Source organism: Dama dama, chromosome 6, assembly GCF_033118175.1.
Source record: "Dama dama isolate Ldn47 chromosome 6, ASM3311817v1, whole genome shotgun sequence".
Lineage (NCBI taxonomy): Eukaryota > Metazoa > Chordata > Mammalia > Artiodactyla > Cervidae > Dama > Dama dama.
In genome coordinates this window covers 25,454,775-25,473,510 of record NC_083686.1, presented here as the reverse complement: position 1 = coordinate 25,473,510, position 18,736 = coordinate 25,454,775, and the positions used below count along the sequence as shown (strand labels likewise).

Here is an 18,736-nt window from a genome sequence, read left to right as displayed (position 1 = left end):
TCACATGTGCTCTCCCGCCTCCTGCTTCCGTCTGTTTGGTTATGGGGTCACTGCGGTCTGTTTAATTATATGCCCAGCGTGACCGTGCCGGAGTTAAAATCTGAGTCTTCCCTTTTACTTTGAAAGGAGAAGCAAGTTTCTCTCATAGTGAAACTCCCCAGGCCTTTTTGAATTTTTCTCAGTGTGGACTTCCCCTCCTCTCTGCAGCTTTTAGATTAAAGGATGCTTATTTGAAAAGAGTTTATTTCTTGAAAGTCTCTGCAGCCCCTACTTTGCATTTTGATTTTTCCTTCTTTCCTCCCTATGCAGGGAGTCATTCCTTCTAAAATATTGTAGTATGCCTGCAAGCACATCATGGTCGCTGGGGGCTGGGGTGGGATTCAAGTCCTGTCTGCATTCTCAGGTTAACAGAAAGGAACACGTACCTCCTTTACCTCTTAATATCTGGCCTCCTGGTTTATATGTTTTATCTAAAGTTTACGGACTGGATTAAATATGAGAATAAACTGTCCTGAGATGGAATGTAAGTGCATCATTTAAAGGACAGCTGCAGATGAATGCTGGCAGTAACATAACATTTTTGCTCTATGACTTTTGGCAAGGAAGCTTATAGTCTGCTAAAACATAACCACAGTGGTTGAAGCTGCTGCCTGACTTGAAAAAAGTTATCCTGAAAAGGAAGAAAATATTTTTGTTTAAAATAACCATATTTCTTTAAAGTGATTTACATTAAGATTGCTTATCTAATTAACTTCAGAAGAGAAAAACAATCCGTGTTCTTGGAAACCCTTCGTTTGCTGTTCATCGTTTATTTCATCAAGCTTTTATTATGATTATTCTAGGACGCAAATATGAACAATAATCTCTGCCCTCAAAGAACTAAGTTTAGTGAAAGAAAGCAGCATGTAAACTAGCAATTACTGTGGAAGTGGTATGATAAAGGATTGTATACAAGTTATTGGAAGTGCAGAGAAGGTCACAACTTTGGCTCATGGCTTCAAATCACAGTTGTTTAAATTAGGTCTGGAAGAGAGCTTTGGTTGGAATTAGGAACTCAGAGAAGGTGGGAGGCATGAAAAAGTATGCTAAGTTTTAGAAACTGGAAAAACTTCAAGAACTTTGATAAGGGTGAAGGGTAGAGTGATAACAGGGGAGTGATGAGCAATGAGGCTAGAAATGTAGCAGGATCCAGAGGATGAGGGCCCTTGTAAATCCTTGTGGTGAGGACGAGTTGAAGGATTTTACCCAAGGAAGTGACATGAGAACATTCACAAACACATGCACATACACCTATGTCTACATCTGACTCTTGTCACTAAACAATATCATTTATTTTACATAAATATTTCCCAGTATCTGTGTAGTTTATATGATTTAAAATGCTTCCTTCTATTTGTTGTCTGTTTATTCTCCGTCCTGGACTGAGCTGTTTCTGTTGTTTTTGTAATCAGTTCAGTCACGTCCAACTCTTTGCGACCTCATGGACTGCAGCATGCCAGGCTTCCCTGTTGATCACCAACTCCTGGAGCTTGCTCAAACTCATGTCCATTGAGTTGGCGATGCCATCCAACCATCTCATTCTCTGTCATCCCCTTCTCCTCCTGCCTTCAGTCTTTCCCAGCATTAGGGTCTTTTCCAGTGAGTTAGTTCTTTGCATCAGGTGGCCAAAGTATTGGAGTTTCAGCATCAGTCCTTCCAATGAATATCCAGGACTGAGTTCCTTTGGGGTTGACTGGTTTGATCTCCTTGCTGTCCAGGGAACTCTCAAGAGTCTTCTCCAACACCACAGTTCGAAGGCATCAATTCTTCAGCACTCAGCTTTCTTTATGGTCCAACTCTCACATCCATACATGGCTAGTGGAAAAACCATAGCTTTGACTGTACAGACCTTTGTTGGCAAAGAGTAATGTCTCTGCTTTTTAATATGCTGTCTAGGTTGATTATAGCTTTTCTTCCAAGGAGCAAGTGTCTTTTAATTTCGTGGCTGCAGTCACCATCTGCAGTGATTTTGGAGCCCAGGAAAATAAAGTCTGTCACTGTTTCCATTGTTTCCCCGTCTATTTGCCATAAAGTGATGGGACTGGATGCCATGATCTTAGTTTTCTGAGTGTTGAGTTTTAAGCCAGCTTTTTCACTGTCTTCTTTCACCTTCAGCAAGAGGCTGTTCAATTCCTCTTTGCTTTCTTCCATAAGGGTGGTGTCATCTGCATATCTGAGGTTATTGATATTTCTCTCGGCAATCTTGATTCCAGCTTGTGCTTCATCCAGCCCAACATTTTGCATGATATACTCTGCATGCAAGTTAAATAAGCAGGGTGACAATATACAGCCTTGACATACTTCTTTCCCAATTTGGAACCAGTGTTATGCCATGTCTGGTTCTGACTGTTGCTTGTTGACCTGCATACAGATTTCTCAGGAGGCAGGTAAAGTGGTCTGGTAGTCCCATCTCTTGAAGAATTTTCCAGTTTGTTGTGATCCACACAAAGACTCTAGTGTAGTCAATGAAGTAGAAGAAGATACAATAGGAGTACTGTTATTTTTTCAGAGATTTTACTTTCTTGGGATATTTTTCCTTCTTTAGAAGCTTAGACACAAAGATTAAAAGCATTTTTATATCTTTTGAAACAATTTGACAGTAAGACTGGACTGATTTTGTAATACCTTCATCAGTGTGTAGATGTACCAATTTCCCAATTCCCTTGTCATTTGCATTTACTTTTGTTAATGTATGAAACAGAGCTTATTTCAGTTTTGTTTTTTTTTTTAACTTACTGACATTTTAGTTTGTATTGGCTTACTCTCTGCATCATCTACCTTGTGAGGAACACTTGTCAAGTGGAGTCAGGATATTGACATTATAAATATATGTCATTTCTTTACAGATGTTGAATAGGAAGATCTAATCCATTTTCAGTTAAAATACTTGCTTTTTATATTTTGTTGCCTTCATTTCTTGCATAATTTTTTCAAAATATGACATGTTATATGAGCTGAATTGTGTCCCCCAAAATTCATATGTTGAAGTTCTAACTGCCAGTACCTCAGAATGTGACTTTATTTAGAGATAGGATCTTTAAAGAGATAATTAATTTAAAATGGGATCATTAGGATGGTTCCTAAACCATTATGATTGGTGTCCTTATTAGAAGAGATTAGGATGCAGAGAGGTACAGAGAAGACCACTTGAAGACACAGGGAGGAGATAGCCATCAGCAAGCCATGGAGAGAGATTTCAGAAGAAACCAACCCTGCTGACTCCTTGGGCTTGGACTTCCAGTATCCAGAATTGTGAGAAAATAAATTTCTGTTGCTTAAGCTGCTCAGTGTGTGATCTTTTGTTATGACAGCTCTGGCTGCAAAATACAACATATATACTGGAGGAAAATGTATACATATAGAAGAGTGTACCAGTATGGCTCAGTGAATTTTAACCGAGCGTCAGTGGCATGACAGTACCCTTCCCTACTTCCCCAAAGGTAACTTGTATCTTAGGTGAGTTTTGTCTATTTTTGAACTATATAAATGGCATTATACAATATGTTTTATTTAGTGTCTTATTTCTTTCTCTAAGGATTATATTTTTGAGATTCATCCATGTTATGTGTGGAGGAGTTGTTTGTTCATTTTAATTTTTCTTATAATATTCTGTTGTATGACTTACAGTGGTGTATACATCCAGTTGATGGACATTTTGATTGTTTCCCATTTGGTGTTATGAGTGTTCTTGTGTGCATCTTTTGGTCCACACGTATATGCATTTCTCTTGAGTGTATCATTGGGAATGGAATTGCTTGTTCGTAGAGTGTGTATATATTCAATTTAAGAAGTTATACCAATTTATGCTTCCACTGTTAGTGAGTGAATGAGAATTTCATTGACCCTCCATCCTCATATATATTTCATGTCATCAGGCTCAATGTTTTCTTCTTAGTATTTTTGCTTTTAATTTAGAATATTTTCATTATTATAATATACTGACTTTTATTTCTATAAAATAAAGATTGCCCATAATTGATTGTTTCAAACTATGAATTATTGCCTGATACAAAGTGTGAATTTAAGTTACTTGATCTCTAAATTAACACCTAACTTTCCCACTGAAGGTTGTTAGTGATTTTTCTTTTGCGATCAGCAACTGGGGCTAGAGTCATAAGAAGGCTTTACTGGGCTGGATGTCCAAAATGGCATCACAGGTCTTATCCATGTAACTTCTTTCTTCAGCAATATAGTCCCGGCTGTTAAATGGCTCCTGAAGACTCCTCCATGTGGCTTGCCTCTCCAGCAATATAGTTTAGGTGGTGGTGACTCCACTTTCTTCCTCCTCTTTCTTCTTCACTATGTAATTACTTTTACCAGTGTTCTCTGTTTTTTCATAGTTTCAGTTTATTGTCTGGTGTCCTTTCTCTTTAGTCTGAAGGACTCCTTTAGCATTTCTTATAAGGCAAGTCTAATGGCAGTGAACTCCCTTAGTTTCTGTTATCTGGAAATGCTTTTGTTTCTCCTTCATTCTTAAAAGATAGTTTTCCCAGATTTAGAATTTTTGATTGACAGAATTTTTTTTCTTTCAGAATTTAAAATATGTCACCTCTCAGCCTTCTCATCTCCATGGCTTTTGATGAGAAGTTGACTATTAATCTTATTAACGATCCTTTGTATATGATGAATCACTTCTCTCTCAGTGCTTTCAAGATTCTCTGTCTCTCATTGGTGAGGATTTGATTATTATCTATCTCTTTCAGTTTATCCTGCTTGAAGTTCACTGAACTTCTTGGGTGTAGACTCATGTGTTCCACTAGACTTGGGAAATTTTTGGTCATTATTTCTATGACGATTCTTTCTATCCCTTTCTCTTTTCTCCTTCTGGGACTTGCATTATATTACTTTATTTTATGGTATTCCATAGGTCCCTTAGGCTCTGTTCACTTTTTTCCATTTTTTTTTTCTTGCTCCTCAGATGCAGTAATTTCAATTGACTTATTTTCAAATTTGCTGATTCTTTCTTCTGCTGGCTCAAAATGCTGGTAAACGCCTCTAGTGAATTTTTCATTTCAGTTTTTTACTTTTCAGCTACAGAATTTGTATTTGGCTCCTTTTTGTCATTTCTGCCTCTATTGATACACTCGTTTTCTTCACACAGCATTTTTCTCAGTTTCCTTTGTACATGATTTCCTTTAGCTCTTTGAGCATATTTTAAGATGGTTGATTTAACATCTTTGTCTAGTAAGTCCCATGAATGTCTGGGTTTCTTCAGGAATGGTTTTTGTCAGCTCTTCCTTTTTGAAAGGGCTGTACTTTTGTGTTTCTTTGTATGCCTTTCTTGTTGAAAACTAGACATTCTGAGTATAGTAGGAACCCTGGAAATCTAATTCTCTCACTTGGTGACTGAAACCTTCCATTTGTTTCTTTACCAAGTATTTTTGCAAAGTGGGTTTTCTTTGTTATGTGTGGTCACTGAAATTTGTTTACTTGTGTTGTGGTCAACCAGTGACCTGACATGGCTTTATAAATGTAGGTCAAGACAAGTAGAATGACACACAAAGTCTGCTCATGTATGTTAGAGTAAATTTTATTCAAAATGAATTTCAGGAAGTTACCTTAGAGATCTGAATTAAAGTTGAATTCCAGATATTACTTTTGGATTTCTTTTCTCAAAATGAGATTAGATTGCATCCTTTGCAATATATACTAAATTTATATGGGAAATAAGTGAATATTTTATCTCTTTTGCATGTCAGTGCCCATAACCTAAAATCATTCCCTTTTGATTCCGTCACTTGTTGGTACCTCAAGTCGGAATCTAAATGGTATAATTTTGAAAATGTTCTTTACACCTTGCAGAATCAAGAGGATCTGGAAGTCTTAAAATAGAGGAAGTAGCAGATGTGACAAAAGTTAGCTTTTGGGAACTAAGAGCACCTTTTGTTTTGTACTATAGTACCCAAAATTTCAAACTTGATTTTAAAATAAAACATATACTTCTCTTGAAACAAAAAATGCCTGTTATGTTCGTAGCAAGCAAATGTTAATATATGGCATTTATGCTAAGGCTTACTCTGAAAACTTTCTTATCCTATCTTCTGAGAATTCCTACAGCAAGCCAAGAGGATTGTATAAACTTAATTTTTTTGTAGTTTTTATTACAAAAATAATGTTATTGTTTTCCAAATTACAAAATTGGATGCTTCAAACTATATTTGCTACTCATTCCAAGATTCACATATATTTCTCCTGGTATCTGCTCCCAGTTGAAAATTACGATCTAACATTTCGAATAATGTTATAGTGTCTGCCATTGTGAATATATCTTGTCTGTCTTTCTCTTCTGGTTTTTGTGGTATTTGTTAGTCAGGCTTTGTGGTTACTGATGTGTAATTTGTGAAAATTCATCTGTTACTTTAATTGTGAATTTTTTAATTGGAGTATAGTTACTTCACAATTTTGTGTTAGGTGAATTTTTATTTTGAGTGATTTAATTAGATGTAATGCATCATGTTATTACTCATAATTCTGTTTCTACCAAAATGTGTAATTCCAATTTAGTTAGGTTCTGTTTTTATGTTCTAAAACACAGATGAGATGCGTCAGTAAATGATGGTCTTTGACTTGGGATTTTATTTTCCATCTCAATCCATTCTTTTCCTGAAAGCTAAATAATTGTTTTACTTAGTCCCAAACTATGGTGAGCTATTTACAGAGGTCTTTGTGTGTATATGAGTGGTGGCTGTCTACAGTGCTGATGCTGTGATTCTTGCTTCTTGGCCAGGCTGAACTTCAGCAAACTCCTCAATAAGAATTTCACTTAGAATTCCGTTTTCTTTGTCAAATCTTCCCTGAATACACCACAGCCCTAGTTTGTCTTTCCTTTTCCTCTGTAGCTCTTAAACTTAGTTTAGAATTTATTATGTTGACTATATTATCCTGCTCACATTAGTATTCCTTCTGAGTGATAATGAGTATCAGTTAGAGTGAGACAGTGTAGATCCACATGCATTTCATTTTTTTGTACCTGTTAGTCATCAGGAGGTATAATTGATCTGCATGATCTAAATTCAATAACATATATACTTACTATAATTCCTTATGACTGTAATCAGATTTTTAAAATGAATTGTTAAGGTAATTAAACAAGGAAGCCATTAGATAGAGGTGGATTTAGTGCCTTGGTAGCCTACACAAGCAAACTAAAACCAAAGTCAGTGCACTTGAATCTGAAAAAATGAAAACCAATCAACTAGGCTTTCCCAAGTAAGGCAGCTATTTAAGCTGTAATCAATCGAATAATTTCCTTCCTTTGCTTCTGCATCTTCTCTATAAAAACCTCAGCCCTAGCTCCTGTCAGTGGAGTGTTTCTAACCAGCTTTGGTTTGGCACTGCTTGATTTGAATTAATGTTTCCTCAAATAAACTTTTGAAAAATATCAATGTGTGTGCCTCAGTTTCCCTTTTAACAAGACTTTCTTTGTTCATTGTACAGAAGCTTCCCAAACGCCTTCCAGGTACCACTATTAAGGTGGATCTGGCTAGGCTAGGCTTCCCAGGTGACTGAGAGTGGTAAAGAATCCACCTGTCATTGCAGGAGATGTGGGTTTGATCCCTTAGTCAGGAAGATCCCCTGAAGAAGGAAATGGCAACCCATTCCAGTATTCTTGCCTGGCAACCCACCCCAGAATTCCATGGACAGAGGAGCCAGACAGGCTACTATCCGGGGAGTCACTAATGAGTCTGACATGACTTAGCGACTAAACAAAAACCCTAGACTACATATTGTTCTGCCTCTGTTTATGGTTGACTTTGTTACTTTGTGGGCTTTTCTTAATAAAGCAAAATTAACAAGATGAGAAGTCCAGTTACCTACACAATTTAGAATGGCACATTCATGATTTAGTCTCAATTTTACCCTTATTCTGTTTAGTCAAAATATGACTTTGATCTCTTTATATCTCATGTGATTATAAGAATATAAGCATTCTTTTATCTTGAGGAAAGTTAATTTGTATCCCTGTAGTGTTTTAGTGATACTTACATGTTCCTTTGAATTTAACACAGGGTATTTCTACTAACTGTATCTAAGATGTTTATCACTTCCAACACAATAGATTTCTTTTTTGATCAGCATTACTTGCAATACCGTTATCTAAACATTAGTGTTTCCTACCTTTGATTGCTGGTGATATTTGGTTTATATATGTGCTTTTTTCTCACTGGAGTATAAAAAATTTAAGGTCAGATATCATGTTGTCTTTGTTTGCCTCATTGGATCTTGAAGATAGTAGGTGCACAGTTAATATTTACTAAGTTGAATTTGAGTTGAGAATATGCCAGGAATCCCTTTAGTCTCATATAGTAATCTAAAGGATGTCTTTAATTTCTGACAGAGCAAGTTTGTGCCCTCAGTGGTTCTAGAAGTTTTAAAAAGAGGTGGTATTATGGTTAATAAAATAGTTGAGATAGTCTTGAAATTCTAGGAATATCTTGGAAATAATGACTATTAATATCTCCTTTAAGGCCAAATCTTGAAGTCAGCTCAGGTTTCTAAATCCCCAGACTAGCCAAATATGTCCAGAGTCATTTGCATGTAAGATTACCCAGACTGAAGTATGTATATTGATGTCTTAGTGGCCTGAAGTGAATGTTCTGCAAACTGAAATGGTCTGTTCAAGGTCTTGAATGAATTAGTACAGACTTATGGTTTTTAGCCATTTGGAGGTTGTTGAGCTCTTTGACAGTCTGGTAAAGGCTACCTATATGTGTGCATTTGTATGTTTTGCTTATAATTTTAAGAGATTGTTGAGCCTTGAAAACCACACATACCAAGGTAAAAGTCTTCTGGGAATGATGGAGTTGGACAGACTCTTTAACTCTCCTTAAGATGAAATTGATGTTAAACTTTTTTCAATTTCTCCTTTTGTCCTCTTTTCCTATTCTGTAGTAACTAAAGTAAGAGTAAGGGAGTTTGTCTCTTGCATCTGAACCTAGGAAATGAGATGGCCATATTCTGGCTCTAATTCAGTTTGAATGAACTGGGAAAATGTTGCATAATATGTAAACAACATGCTTGTCTCTATCACAAGTGAGAATAAGACAAGTTATTTTTGATTTTGAAATAAGTGTCTCTCAGAATGAAACCCTGTGAGGAGCATGGATTTCCCCTACTCTTAACAGTTTTTGGTGCTGTTACAGCATTAAATATAGTTTTAAAGCACATTTATTTTTGAAAGTCATGGAAGCTCCTGCTTAAAACCTAACCTTAATTCTATTTCCAGTAGGGGCCTCTCATAGTTTAGTAAACAGTTTGCCAGTACACATAGTGGATATTGTAATGGGAGAAGGTTGTCATGCCTTCTGTGCCTGTGATGATTCAACACAACTAGTAAGCTTCTCTTTATTTCCAAGTTTACTTTTTCCTAAGGTTTAACAGTGTCCCACCCAGGGATGCTCCTCTATTTGGAGCTTCCCAAATGGCACTAGTGGTAAAGAATCTGCCTGTAATGCAGGAGACCTGGGTTTGATCCCTGGGTTGGGAAGAGCCTCTGGAGGAGAGCATGGCAACCCACTCCAGTGTTCTTGTGCAATACTTGTGGAATGCTGTGGAAGTGATGGGAATATGTTTGCTGTATTTGAGAAGTAATAGGAGACTAGTATGGCTAAAGTAGAAAGGCAGAGGTGGAGAGGGGTAGGAATGAGGTGGGAGAGTTATGCAGAGCCTTACAGACTGTGATGAATTTTGGATTTCATGTCAAGTGTGGTGGAATGGTATTGGAAGGATGAAACCAGGGGAGAAATATAATTATGTTTATGTTTTATAAATATTGCAATGACTTGTATAGTGAATAACCTGTAGCAGGCAAGAGCTTAAGCAAGGAGACTGAATACAAATACATTTGGATCACCATACATTATTATATGGTGATCCAAAATACATTCACTAATAGGTCAGTGATTTTTAACATGAGGCATTAAGTTTTAGTCTAGCATGGAGAAAGAAGTTCTGGTATCTGTATGACTCTGTTCTCAGTTCAGATCTTTTTTCAGAGATGGTCAGTTTCATAAAGGTCCCTGAGAGCATAAATCTTAGTCCTTTAAGACCGACACTTAAAAGTCAGTGTCTTTGAAAATTGCTTAACTTTTTCCCTTCTATTATAATTAAAAAAAAAACAAACAGTAAAAATGTTCTTATAGGAAACTTGGAAAATAAAATTTTTAAAAATCATATATAATCTTATCATGTTTTCAGTCACTCAGTTGTGCCTGACTTTTTGTGACCACATGGACTGCAGCACGCCAGGCTTCCCTGTCCTCCACCATCTCCCGGAGCTTGCTCAAACTCATGTCCATTGAGTCAGTGATGCCATCCAACCATCTCATCCTCTGTTGTCCCCTTCTCCTTCTGTTTTTGATATTTCCCAGCATCAAGGTCTTTTCGAAGGAGTCAATTCTTTGCATCAGGTGACTATGGTATTGGAGCTTCAACATCAGTCGTTCCAATGAATATTCAGGACTGATTTCTTTTAGGATTGACTGGTTTGATCTTCTTGCAGTCCATGGGACTCTCAAGAGTCTTCTCTAACACCACAGTTCAAAAGCATCAATTCTTCAGCGTTCAGCTTTCTTTATGGTCCAACTCTCACATCCATACATTACTACTGGAAAAACCATAGCTTTGACTAGACAGACTTTTGTCAGCAAAGTAATGTAGAAATAGTATTTTAATTAGCCCTTGATAGTTTTTTGTCCTAGCAACATTTATGGAAGATGTCTGCTTCTCTTTTGAGAAAACAGAGGTCCATACAAGCTTTAATGACTAACTAAATATTGTATTCTTACTGCTTTATTGAGGTTCTCAGCCAGTCTCTGAATGGAGGGAGAACAGTATTATTCAGTTATCAAGGTCTAGATATGGGACATGAATTAACCAAGTATGGTTTGACAAAATTAAGAGACAAAATTACTTTTCCCTTTCCCATTTTCCTTTCTTTATAGGAAGCCAGTGTTCTTAAATCAGGTTGCAACATATTGGGTGTTGTAGGCCATATATTCCCTCCCCCTGCCAAAAAAAAAGAGGTTCTCCCCCTCAGATTTACAACATGACTGAAATACAGTAGATAGGTCCATTTTGTTCACTGTGTACATCAAATTTTACTCACATCAGCTTTCTGCTTAGAAAAGACGTTCTTTTTCACCTCTTAACTTCCCTAAGAATAGAGACTTTTATTTTTTAAAATATCTTCATAGATTTCTCTTCCTGAACTAGATTTCTGCATGAGCCTTGTTTTCTGGCTTATAATTTTTAATAATCTCATTAAATTTTTTTCTATTTGTGTAAGAGGCAAGTACACATTCCCTTCCAAATTTATATCCCTCATGGCAATTAAGTAAAGCAGTCCCTTGTTCTGGACAAGGTGGTGTAGACTATATAGCATTTAAGAGCCAAGATGCCACTTCACCCTTCTCTTCCTGTCATGGCGACCCTCAGCTGAGGTGGAGGGAGACTGTTCTTGAGTTAGTGTAGAGGCCCTGCCCACCCGCATGGAACTTGGTGTGAGCAAGAAATAAATCTTTATTGTGCTGCATCTTTAATATTTTGAGAGCTTTGTTACTACAACATAGTCTAGCAGTCTTGTACATTTTTTCATGTATGTTTTATAATATGTATATAGTTTATAAATATGTAATGATAATGATGGCATACTTAGAATAGAAAGAATTTTTCCTGGTCTAATTCCTGTCTGTCTTCTCAAAATCATTTCTCATAATATCCATTTAAACTTTCATTCTTCCAGACTGAATACACTATGCTGTTTCACACCTGTGTTTTTGTACGTGCTCTTTCCTTTACTAGAATTCACTTTTATTTTTCTACCTATCAGATATATACGTGTCTTTCAAATTTCAGATTGCCATCACTTTCCCAGGAAAGACTTCCCTGATTTTCTCTATTTTCTTTGTACATTTGGAGTTTTTTTAGTTCATATTTATTTACGTTTGTTTCTGTCATTAATAGTAAATTATAAACTCACAGTGTAGTAATTTCTTTTAACCTGGGTGTATAATAGGGATAAATGTTTGTTAAATGAATGCCCTGCCTTTGAACAGAGAACAATTTAAAGCTCTCTTGAAAGGTAGCTGGCAGTTGGTTGAGAATAAAATAGGTGATCTTTTGTATAAATTCATGGGGTCAGGAAGAAAGAGAAAATGAGAGGGCAGGAAGGAGAAATTCTGCCACTTCAATTTTGCTGTGATCCCCTTAAGGTTTTCATAGTAAGGGCCATAAAATGTGGTGTTAGTATTTGTGCTTTCTCTCTCTGCATTGGATTTTTATCTGTCTCTTCAGTTTCCTTCATTGGGGTACAGTTGACATGCTGAACTGATACTATTAGTTTCAGGTTTAGAACCTAATGGTTCAGTATTTGTATATATTGTGAAATGATCATCATGTCATCACAGTAAGTCTAGTTAGTATTCGTCACATGGCTAGTTTTTTTCCTTGTGATGAGAACTTTTACAATTTACTCTCTTGCGTAACTTTCACATATGTAATATAGCATTATTAACTACAGTCATTATGCTGTACATCACATCCCCAGTGATAGCTCTCTTATTCTGTCATTTTTGCTATGTGAAGTTGCTTGATGTTCGTGAAGACATCTCAGAGTTGGTAACATTCTGAACTTCTTTGTTTCTTTGCTAGTTTGTTTTGCCTTTTTAAGTGTAAAATAGAGCATGTGTTTGGAAATTAAAATGTGTAGGTACAGATTAAAGAACAAATTCTCATGTCTCCATTATTTAGGTGAAAACATGGAACTTTACTATTGTGCAGAAGCCCCTTATGTGCTATTCCCTGGTTTCATTTCCTTCTCACCTCCTGAAATAATCACCATCCTGAACTTTATGGAAATCGCTCCTTTGTTTTTGTTTTCATCATATATGAATCTCAGCTGACTCTTGCCAACATAGGAATTGGGGCACAGACCCTCTCTCCCCCAAATCAAAAATCTATGTGTAACTTTATAGTTGACTCTTCATGTCTGTTGGAGAAGGAAATGGCAGCTCGCTCCAGTATTCCTTCCTGGAGAATCCCATGGACAGAGGAGCCTGGCACGGGGTGGCAAGAGTCAGACACAACTTAGCGACTAAACCACCACCACCAGCACCACCTCCGTATATGTGGTTCCACATCTGGGGATTTAACCAACTGCAAATCATGTAGTACTATAGTATGTATTGAAAAAAATTTTGATGTAAGTGGATCCACATAGTTCAAACTTGTGTGTTCAAGAGTCTTTGTCAGTGTTTACTTTCCCTGTTCTAAAACTTTATATAGTAAATGGAACCATGCTGCATATACTTTTCTGTGGCAAGCTGCTTTTGTGCAAGATTGTTTTTGAGATTCATCCATGTTGATGTGTATAGTTGTACTTCATTTATTTTCACACTGTATAATATTTCATTGAATTAAAATACTCTATTTACTTATCCATTCTATTTATGAACATGTGGCTTTATATACAGAGTTTTACTATTGTAAACAGTGTTGCTGTAACATTCTCTCTGTATATTCTATATAAGAATTTATCTGTGGTGTCTACAAAGTGCTTGAATTGCTAGAGCATAGAGTGTGCACATGTTAAATTGTATGAAATAATACCAAGCTGGTTTTCAGGGTAGTCATAGCTGTTTTCTCTTTCATCAAAAGTGGAGGTATTTCATTACTCTAGATACCTTCCTGATACTTGATATTATCCAACATAATGTTTCTGTCTAATCTGGTGGCATGAAATGGTATACCATAATGATTTGAATGTATGTGTCCCTGATTACTAATGAAATTGAGCATCTTTTCATATGTTAAGGGGTTATGCTTGTTTCTTTTCTGGAATTCTGTTCATTTGTTTCCTGTTTTTCAGCTAGTTGTCTATACTTTCCTTTTAAGAAAGTAATAATTTGCCAACTAAATGCTTTGCAGATACCTTCTTAGTGACTGATTGGATATGGAAGGTGAAGGAGAAGGAGTGTAGAAGTACTCAGAAAATTCTGGTTTTGGGAGCTGAATGGATGATGCCGCTGTTCGTCTAGGTTGTAAAATAGAGGAGGAGGAATAGATCTGGGTGCAGGGGGAAGAGGAATTAATTTAAGATATTTTGGAGTTTGATGTTATCAGGTTGCAAATGTCTCATAGAAAGTTGACTCTTAAGGATCTGAAGCTCAGGACAAGCTCTGCTTTGCCACATAAACCCTGAAAGAATCCTGTATGATGGGCCTTTAGAGACTATAGTTGGAAGGAATGTGGTAATCCTCAAACTAATTTGTCCTCCACCCACCCTTGCTTCTTTGGCTGTGGATTCTCCAGCATATGCTTTTTATGAAATAAATGTCCCAGTCAAATGATCCACCAGACACTTCATCTTAGTTATAATTATTTATTATGTTTTTGGCCTCTAAACAATTAAATAATCTTTCTTAATATTTCTAGGAGAGAACATTACTTTTATTTTGGAAAGCATTTAGCATATTTGTCTTACATAGCATGCAGAACATGTATCTAAATTTAAAAATTTATTCCATTGCAATAACTACACAAGTTAATAGTTGTATACAAGTTATTCCATGAACACTGAAAATCATATAAAAAACATACACCTTTAAGAATTCTACTTTGTATAGTTTTTGACTAAATACTGCTATTTTCACCTACATTTCCAGATATTTCTGGCTGCTTCTGTATATTTGGAACTATGTACATAACACCTGAAAGAATATGGGCCCCTTGGAGGGATGGCAGTAGAAGCCCATGGAGTAAAGATCTTTCGTTAAAAAGCAGATTGTATTATTGCTTTGAATATCTCTTAGTTATTTGAGATCCTAAGGTCACTAATAAACCCAGAGCTGGAAAGATCCCTTAATAACCTAGAAAGATTGAAAAGGGGAGGAAACTGTCAGTAGCAAGGCTTGGACTTAGCACATTGACTGAGAACGTAGCGCCTCGGTGTAGCTTACAGTTGTAGTGCCAGGGCAGAGTTACCACTGAACAGCTCAGGGTGATGAGCCACCCTCTCCCCTGCAGGAGTAGTAGCAGCTGATTTGGTGACTGGCTTGGTCACCTTTTAGGAGAACTGAAGTCTGCGGACAATTAGGGCCTGACATATACTGTACATAGGGAAACAATTGTAGAGGTAGCTTCTCTCTGGCCCATCCTTATCAGTAGTGCAGTGATTATGCCTCTTTCTGTGTTCGAGGAGATCCTTTAGTCCTGTAAGAAGAGAAAGAGGGTGTAAGAGACTCTTGAGTCCAGTCTTAATTCTGCTAGGAACATAGTGAGTTCATAGGTAATCCTGAGTCCTTAGATGAAGTGTGGTGAGCTTTCCTGCTCCTACACAATCATTGTGGGTTACACAGGATGCTTTTTTTTAAGGCCAGGAAAAGCTTATGGGAAATTTGGCATTTTTGCTTGCATTGTTATAGCTCTGCTTCAAGGTTGAAGTGGACTAATGACACTTCCAGACAGGTAATTAGGGTAACTTTTGATACCACAGAAGATGACACCTGAAGTATAGAAGCAGATGGAGGTAGTGGAAGCATGGTGGTAACACCGTTTTAAGCCGAGAATTCCACCGGAAAGCCCAATGCAAATATTTCTAACTTCGCAAGATCGACATTTCTTAAAAAGCAGTTCTTCTGAAAGCAATAGCAAACTTACCTTTGTTTGTTAATTGCTTTCAGTAAATTCTTAATGGTCTTTGATTCTGGATTCAGACATGTTTTCTCCCCATTCTTTTTCATTGTGGCACTGTAGGAGTAAAAAAGAGTGAAAATATTTAAAACAATGTTGGGCCAATAAAACAGATGGAATATATAGTTTTAAAGTCAGGCATTTAGGTTTTACTTTTGATGTTTCTCTTTGCTCTGTGGAAGTCTTAGGATCATCATAAACCCTTTACTGATTTTTGGAATCATCATCACATATTTAATGTTTGATTACAGCCAGGGAGATGATCATTAGATTTTACTCACATAATCTCGACACGTGGGCAGGATTGACTTGCAGGAATCACTTCAAGTTTTTCTAAGGACCTTGGATTAACAGATCCATTACTGATGTTGATGCAGGTACAGCGTGTATTCCTAGAGAGAGGTATGCCTGCAGGAAAAGAAACAGATATAGCAGAGGACATTAGCACAGTTTTCATTTTAGGCACTTAATGTGGATTGGGTAGTACTTAGCAGAACCTCTGCCTCCATGTGTAATCACATAGTCAATCTGTGATCATACAGTTCTGTTTGATTTAATTAGTTGATTCCCTGAAAGAATGAAATTGTAACTCGTTGATTGCAAGATGCATTGAGCCCCAGCCATATAGTTAATTACACTTAAGTTAACTAAGGAAATACCTGTCTCTTCCTCTTTCTCTTCCTTCCCTCATATTTTCTCTGTATATCCCTCTTTCTTTTCCACTCCCACCTTCCTCCTCCTCTCTTTTATTCCACTTGCTTCTCTGATAATAAGCTCTGATCAGAAGCAATCTCTGTCCATTTACCCTTCATTTTTAGGCAGACTGTAAAACTTTTGCAAATACATTATTTCTGTACTTATAAAATCTATACCCTAGTCCTATTTCTGTTCTTATAAATTAAGTATCCCTTGATGTTCCTTACCTTGACTCAGAGTCAGAAGGATAAGGCAGAAAATAAGAAAACCACTTTTGTTCATGGTGCTGCAACTGAAGGTACTTCTGCCGTAGGCTCAGACTGCCTGAACAGTTGAGGAGTGTCTCAGAAAACATCGATCTCAGATGCAGTATTTATTTGCAAAGGCACTTTCCCTCTCTAACTCTGATTGGATGACATTACAGTTGACTCGGCAAAACCTGCAGTCTGTTGCTTGGGGAAGTCCCATGTTGCAGAATCGAAGATATTGTTTATATTTATTGTGGCTTCTGAGGTAGGGAATTTCCCTCTCCTGCCTTTGTTTCAATAAGGGTGAGTTAGGTTTCACTTTCTAAAACATGAATGGTTTCTTGAAAAACGTAACTTTATTGCAAGTAGAATTACTTTTTAAAAAGGAACTTATATTCTTGCACTTCCTGCAAAATAAAAATGTCAACTTAAATCAGAGTCCTAAATACAGTTTTAAAATGAATAAGCCTTAATATTTGTTTCAAATCCATTTAAATTTGCATCAGTAAGGCATAAATAGGAAATCTTACATTTATTCACTTTTTACACTTTTTATGGGTTTACACTTTAATGGGTTTCAGGGATGTCATATATGTTCTCATTTTACTTCTATAGTAATCCTGTAAGAAGTTAGGAAATTATTTTATATGTGGAAGAGTAATTTTAAAGGTTAGATATTTGTATTAGGTTGTCATGCATTTATTTTAACTATGATGCTTTTCTCTCAACATTTTAAATTTTGGTAATACTTTTAGAGGCTTGGCAATTTTAAAAAATTCCTCAGTAATAGCAATTTCCCCTCCTTTGAAGGTAAATTTAATTTTTGGAAACAATAATTTCACCAAGCACTGCAGTATTTGATCAAATATCAGAGTATTTGATCAAATAGTACCAAGTAATAGGTTTGGTCTTCTGGAGAAGGTCAAAGACATGGAACTGGCAAGTTTCAAAGAATTCTAGAACTGCTCTGATTATTCATAACATCACTAAAATAAGTGAATAACCTCCAACATAATTATTTCTAGGTTAAACACTGTGCATTTGGATATCTGATTTCTTGTATGTTAGTAAACAAGTTTCATGTATTACAGTCCATCCCTGAATGAAAACATCATAGGATCCAGAATGGAGCAAGAAAAGGATTTGTAGCTATAGTAGGGTTATTGCCAAAAAAAAAAAAGCTTTTTGAGGAAATAAATTTAAAATAGGGGCATAAATACAGACCTTAGAAGAACAGAATGGAAACAGATTGATTTAAGATGGGTACAGCTCTAAGAGAATGTCACATGCAAAGCAGAGGGAAAAATGTGGTAGCCTTAGAGCTGGTAGCATTGATAACTAAAATAAGCACAATTTCAGCTGGGCAAATAGGGTCAAAACTTGGTTTCTTATTTTACCATTCAGTAATACTTGTCTGATTATTCACAGCAGACATTATCAGTAAGAAGTAGGTAATACGCTTTTATATAACACGTGTTAGAAATTCACCAGTATTCAAAGGACAAATAGTCTGGTTGTATTCTTGGCAAGTGATTGACAACAGGAGATACAAGATGAAATACTATTCTAAATGCAGGCATCCAGATGCAGGTGATACTTGGAACCTAGGAAAATATCTGGGGGGTCTTTTCATAGTCATCCTGGCTGCAGTAATGTAGGGATGGTCCAGGGAAAGGTAGGGCTTCCACACTAGGGTTAGACTAGTGTACCTGGCAGGTACTGGCCTAAAAGTTGGCATAGAGGCTAAAAACCCATATTTGTAAACTGAACACATGTAAAACTTGGAACCTCGTATGCAGGAACTCCGTCATCAGAACAGTGAATGAGTTGTTGCTTCGGGATACAGAAATTTCTGGATTGTTGAATCTCGGGTCGGTCTGTTCTTAGGACTGGGGTAGAGCTAAGCTTGCAGGTGGGTAAGTCAGTAGACTTAGCTGTGGGGAAACTGGAAAGTCAAAAGGAGAGGGAAGTGAGGCAGAGACTGATAGAACTGGGAAGACTTTCACCCAGCAAAGAGGCCTTCTTCTGATAAGGGAAAGGTGTGTGAGAGACAGTGACATGGA

At 36.7% G+C, this 18,736-nt stretch overlaps 2 protein-coding genes across 6 annotated transcripts in view; one reads left to right on the top strand and one right to left on the bottom strand.

Annotated features, from left to right (window-relative positions):
- The window catches only part of ART3 (ADP-ribosyltransferase 3 (inactive)), a 146,376-nt gene that overhangs the window by 23,359 nt on the left and 104,281 nt on the right, over positions 1-18,736 (top strand). The window lies entirely within an intron of this gene.
- CXCL10 (C-X-C motif chemokine ligand 10) lies at positions 14,406-16,808 on the bottom strand. The gene is made up of 4 exons (XM_061145203.1): positions 16,653-16,808; positions 16,011-16,137; positions 15,697-15,786; positions 14,406-15,249 (listed from the first exon to the last, which is right to left on the bottom strand). The coding sequence occupies exons 1-4, from the start codon at positions 16,705-16,707 to the stop codon at positions 15,213-15,215; spliced, it is 309 nt and encodes a 102-aa protein (XP_061001186.1). The 5' UTR covers positions 16,708-16,808; the 3' UTR covers positions 14,406-15,212.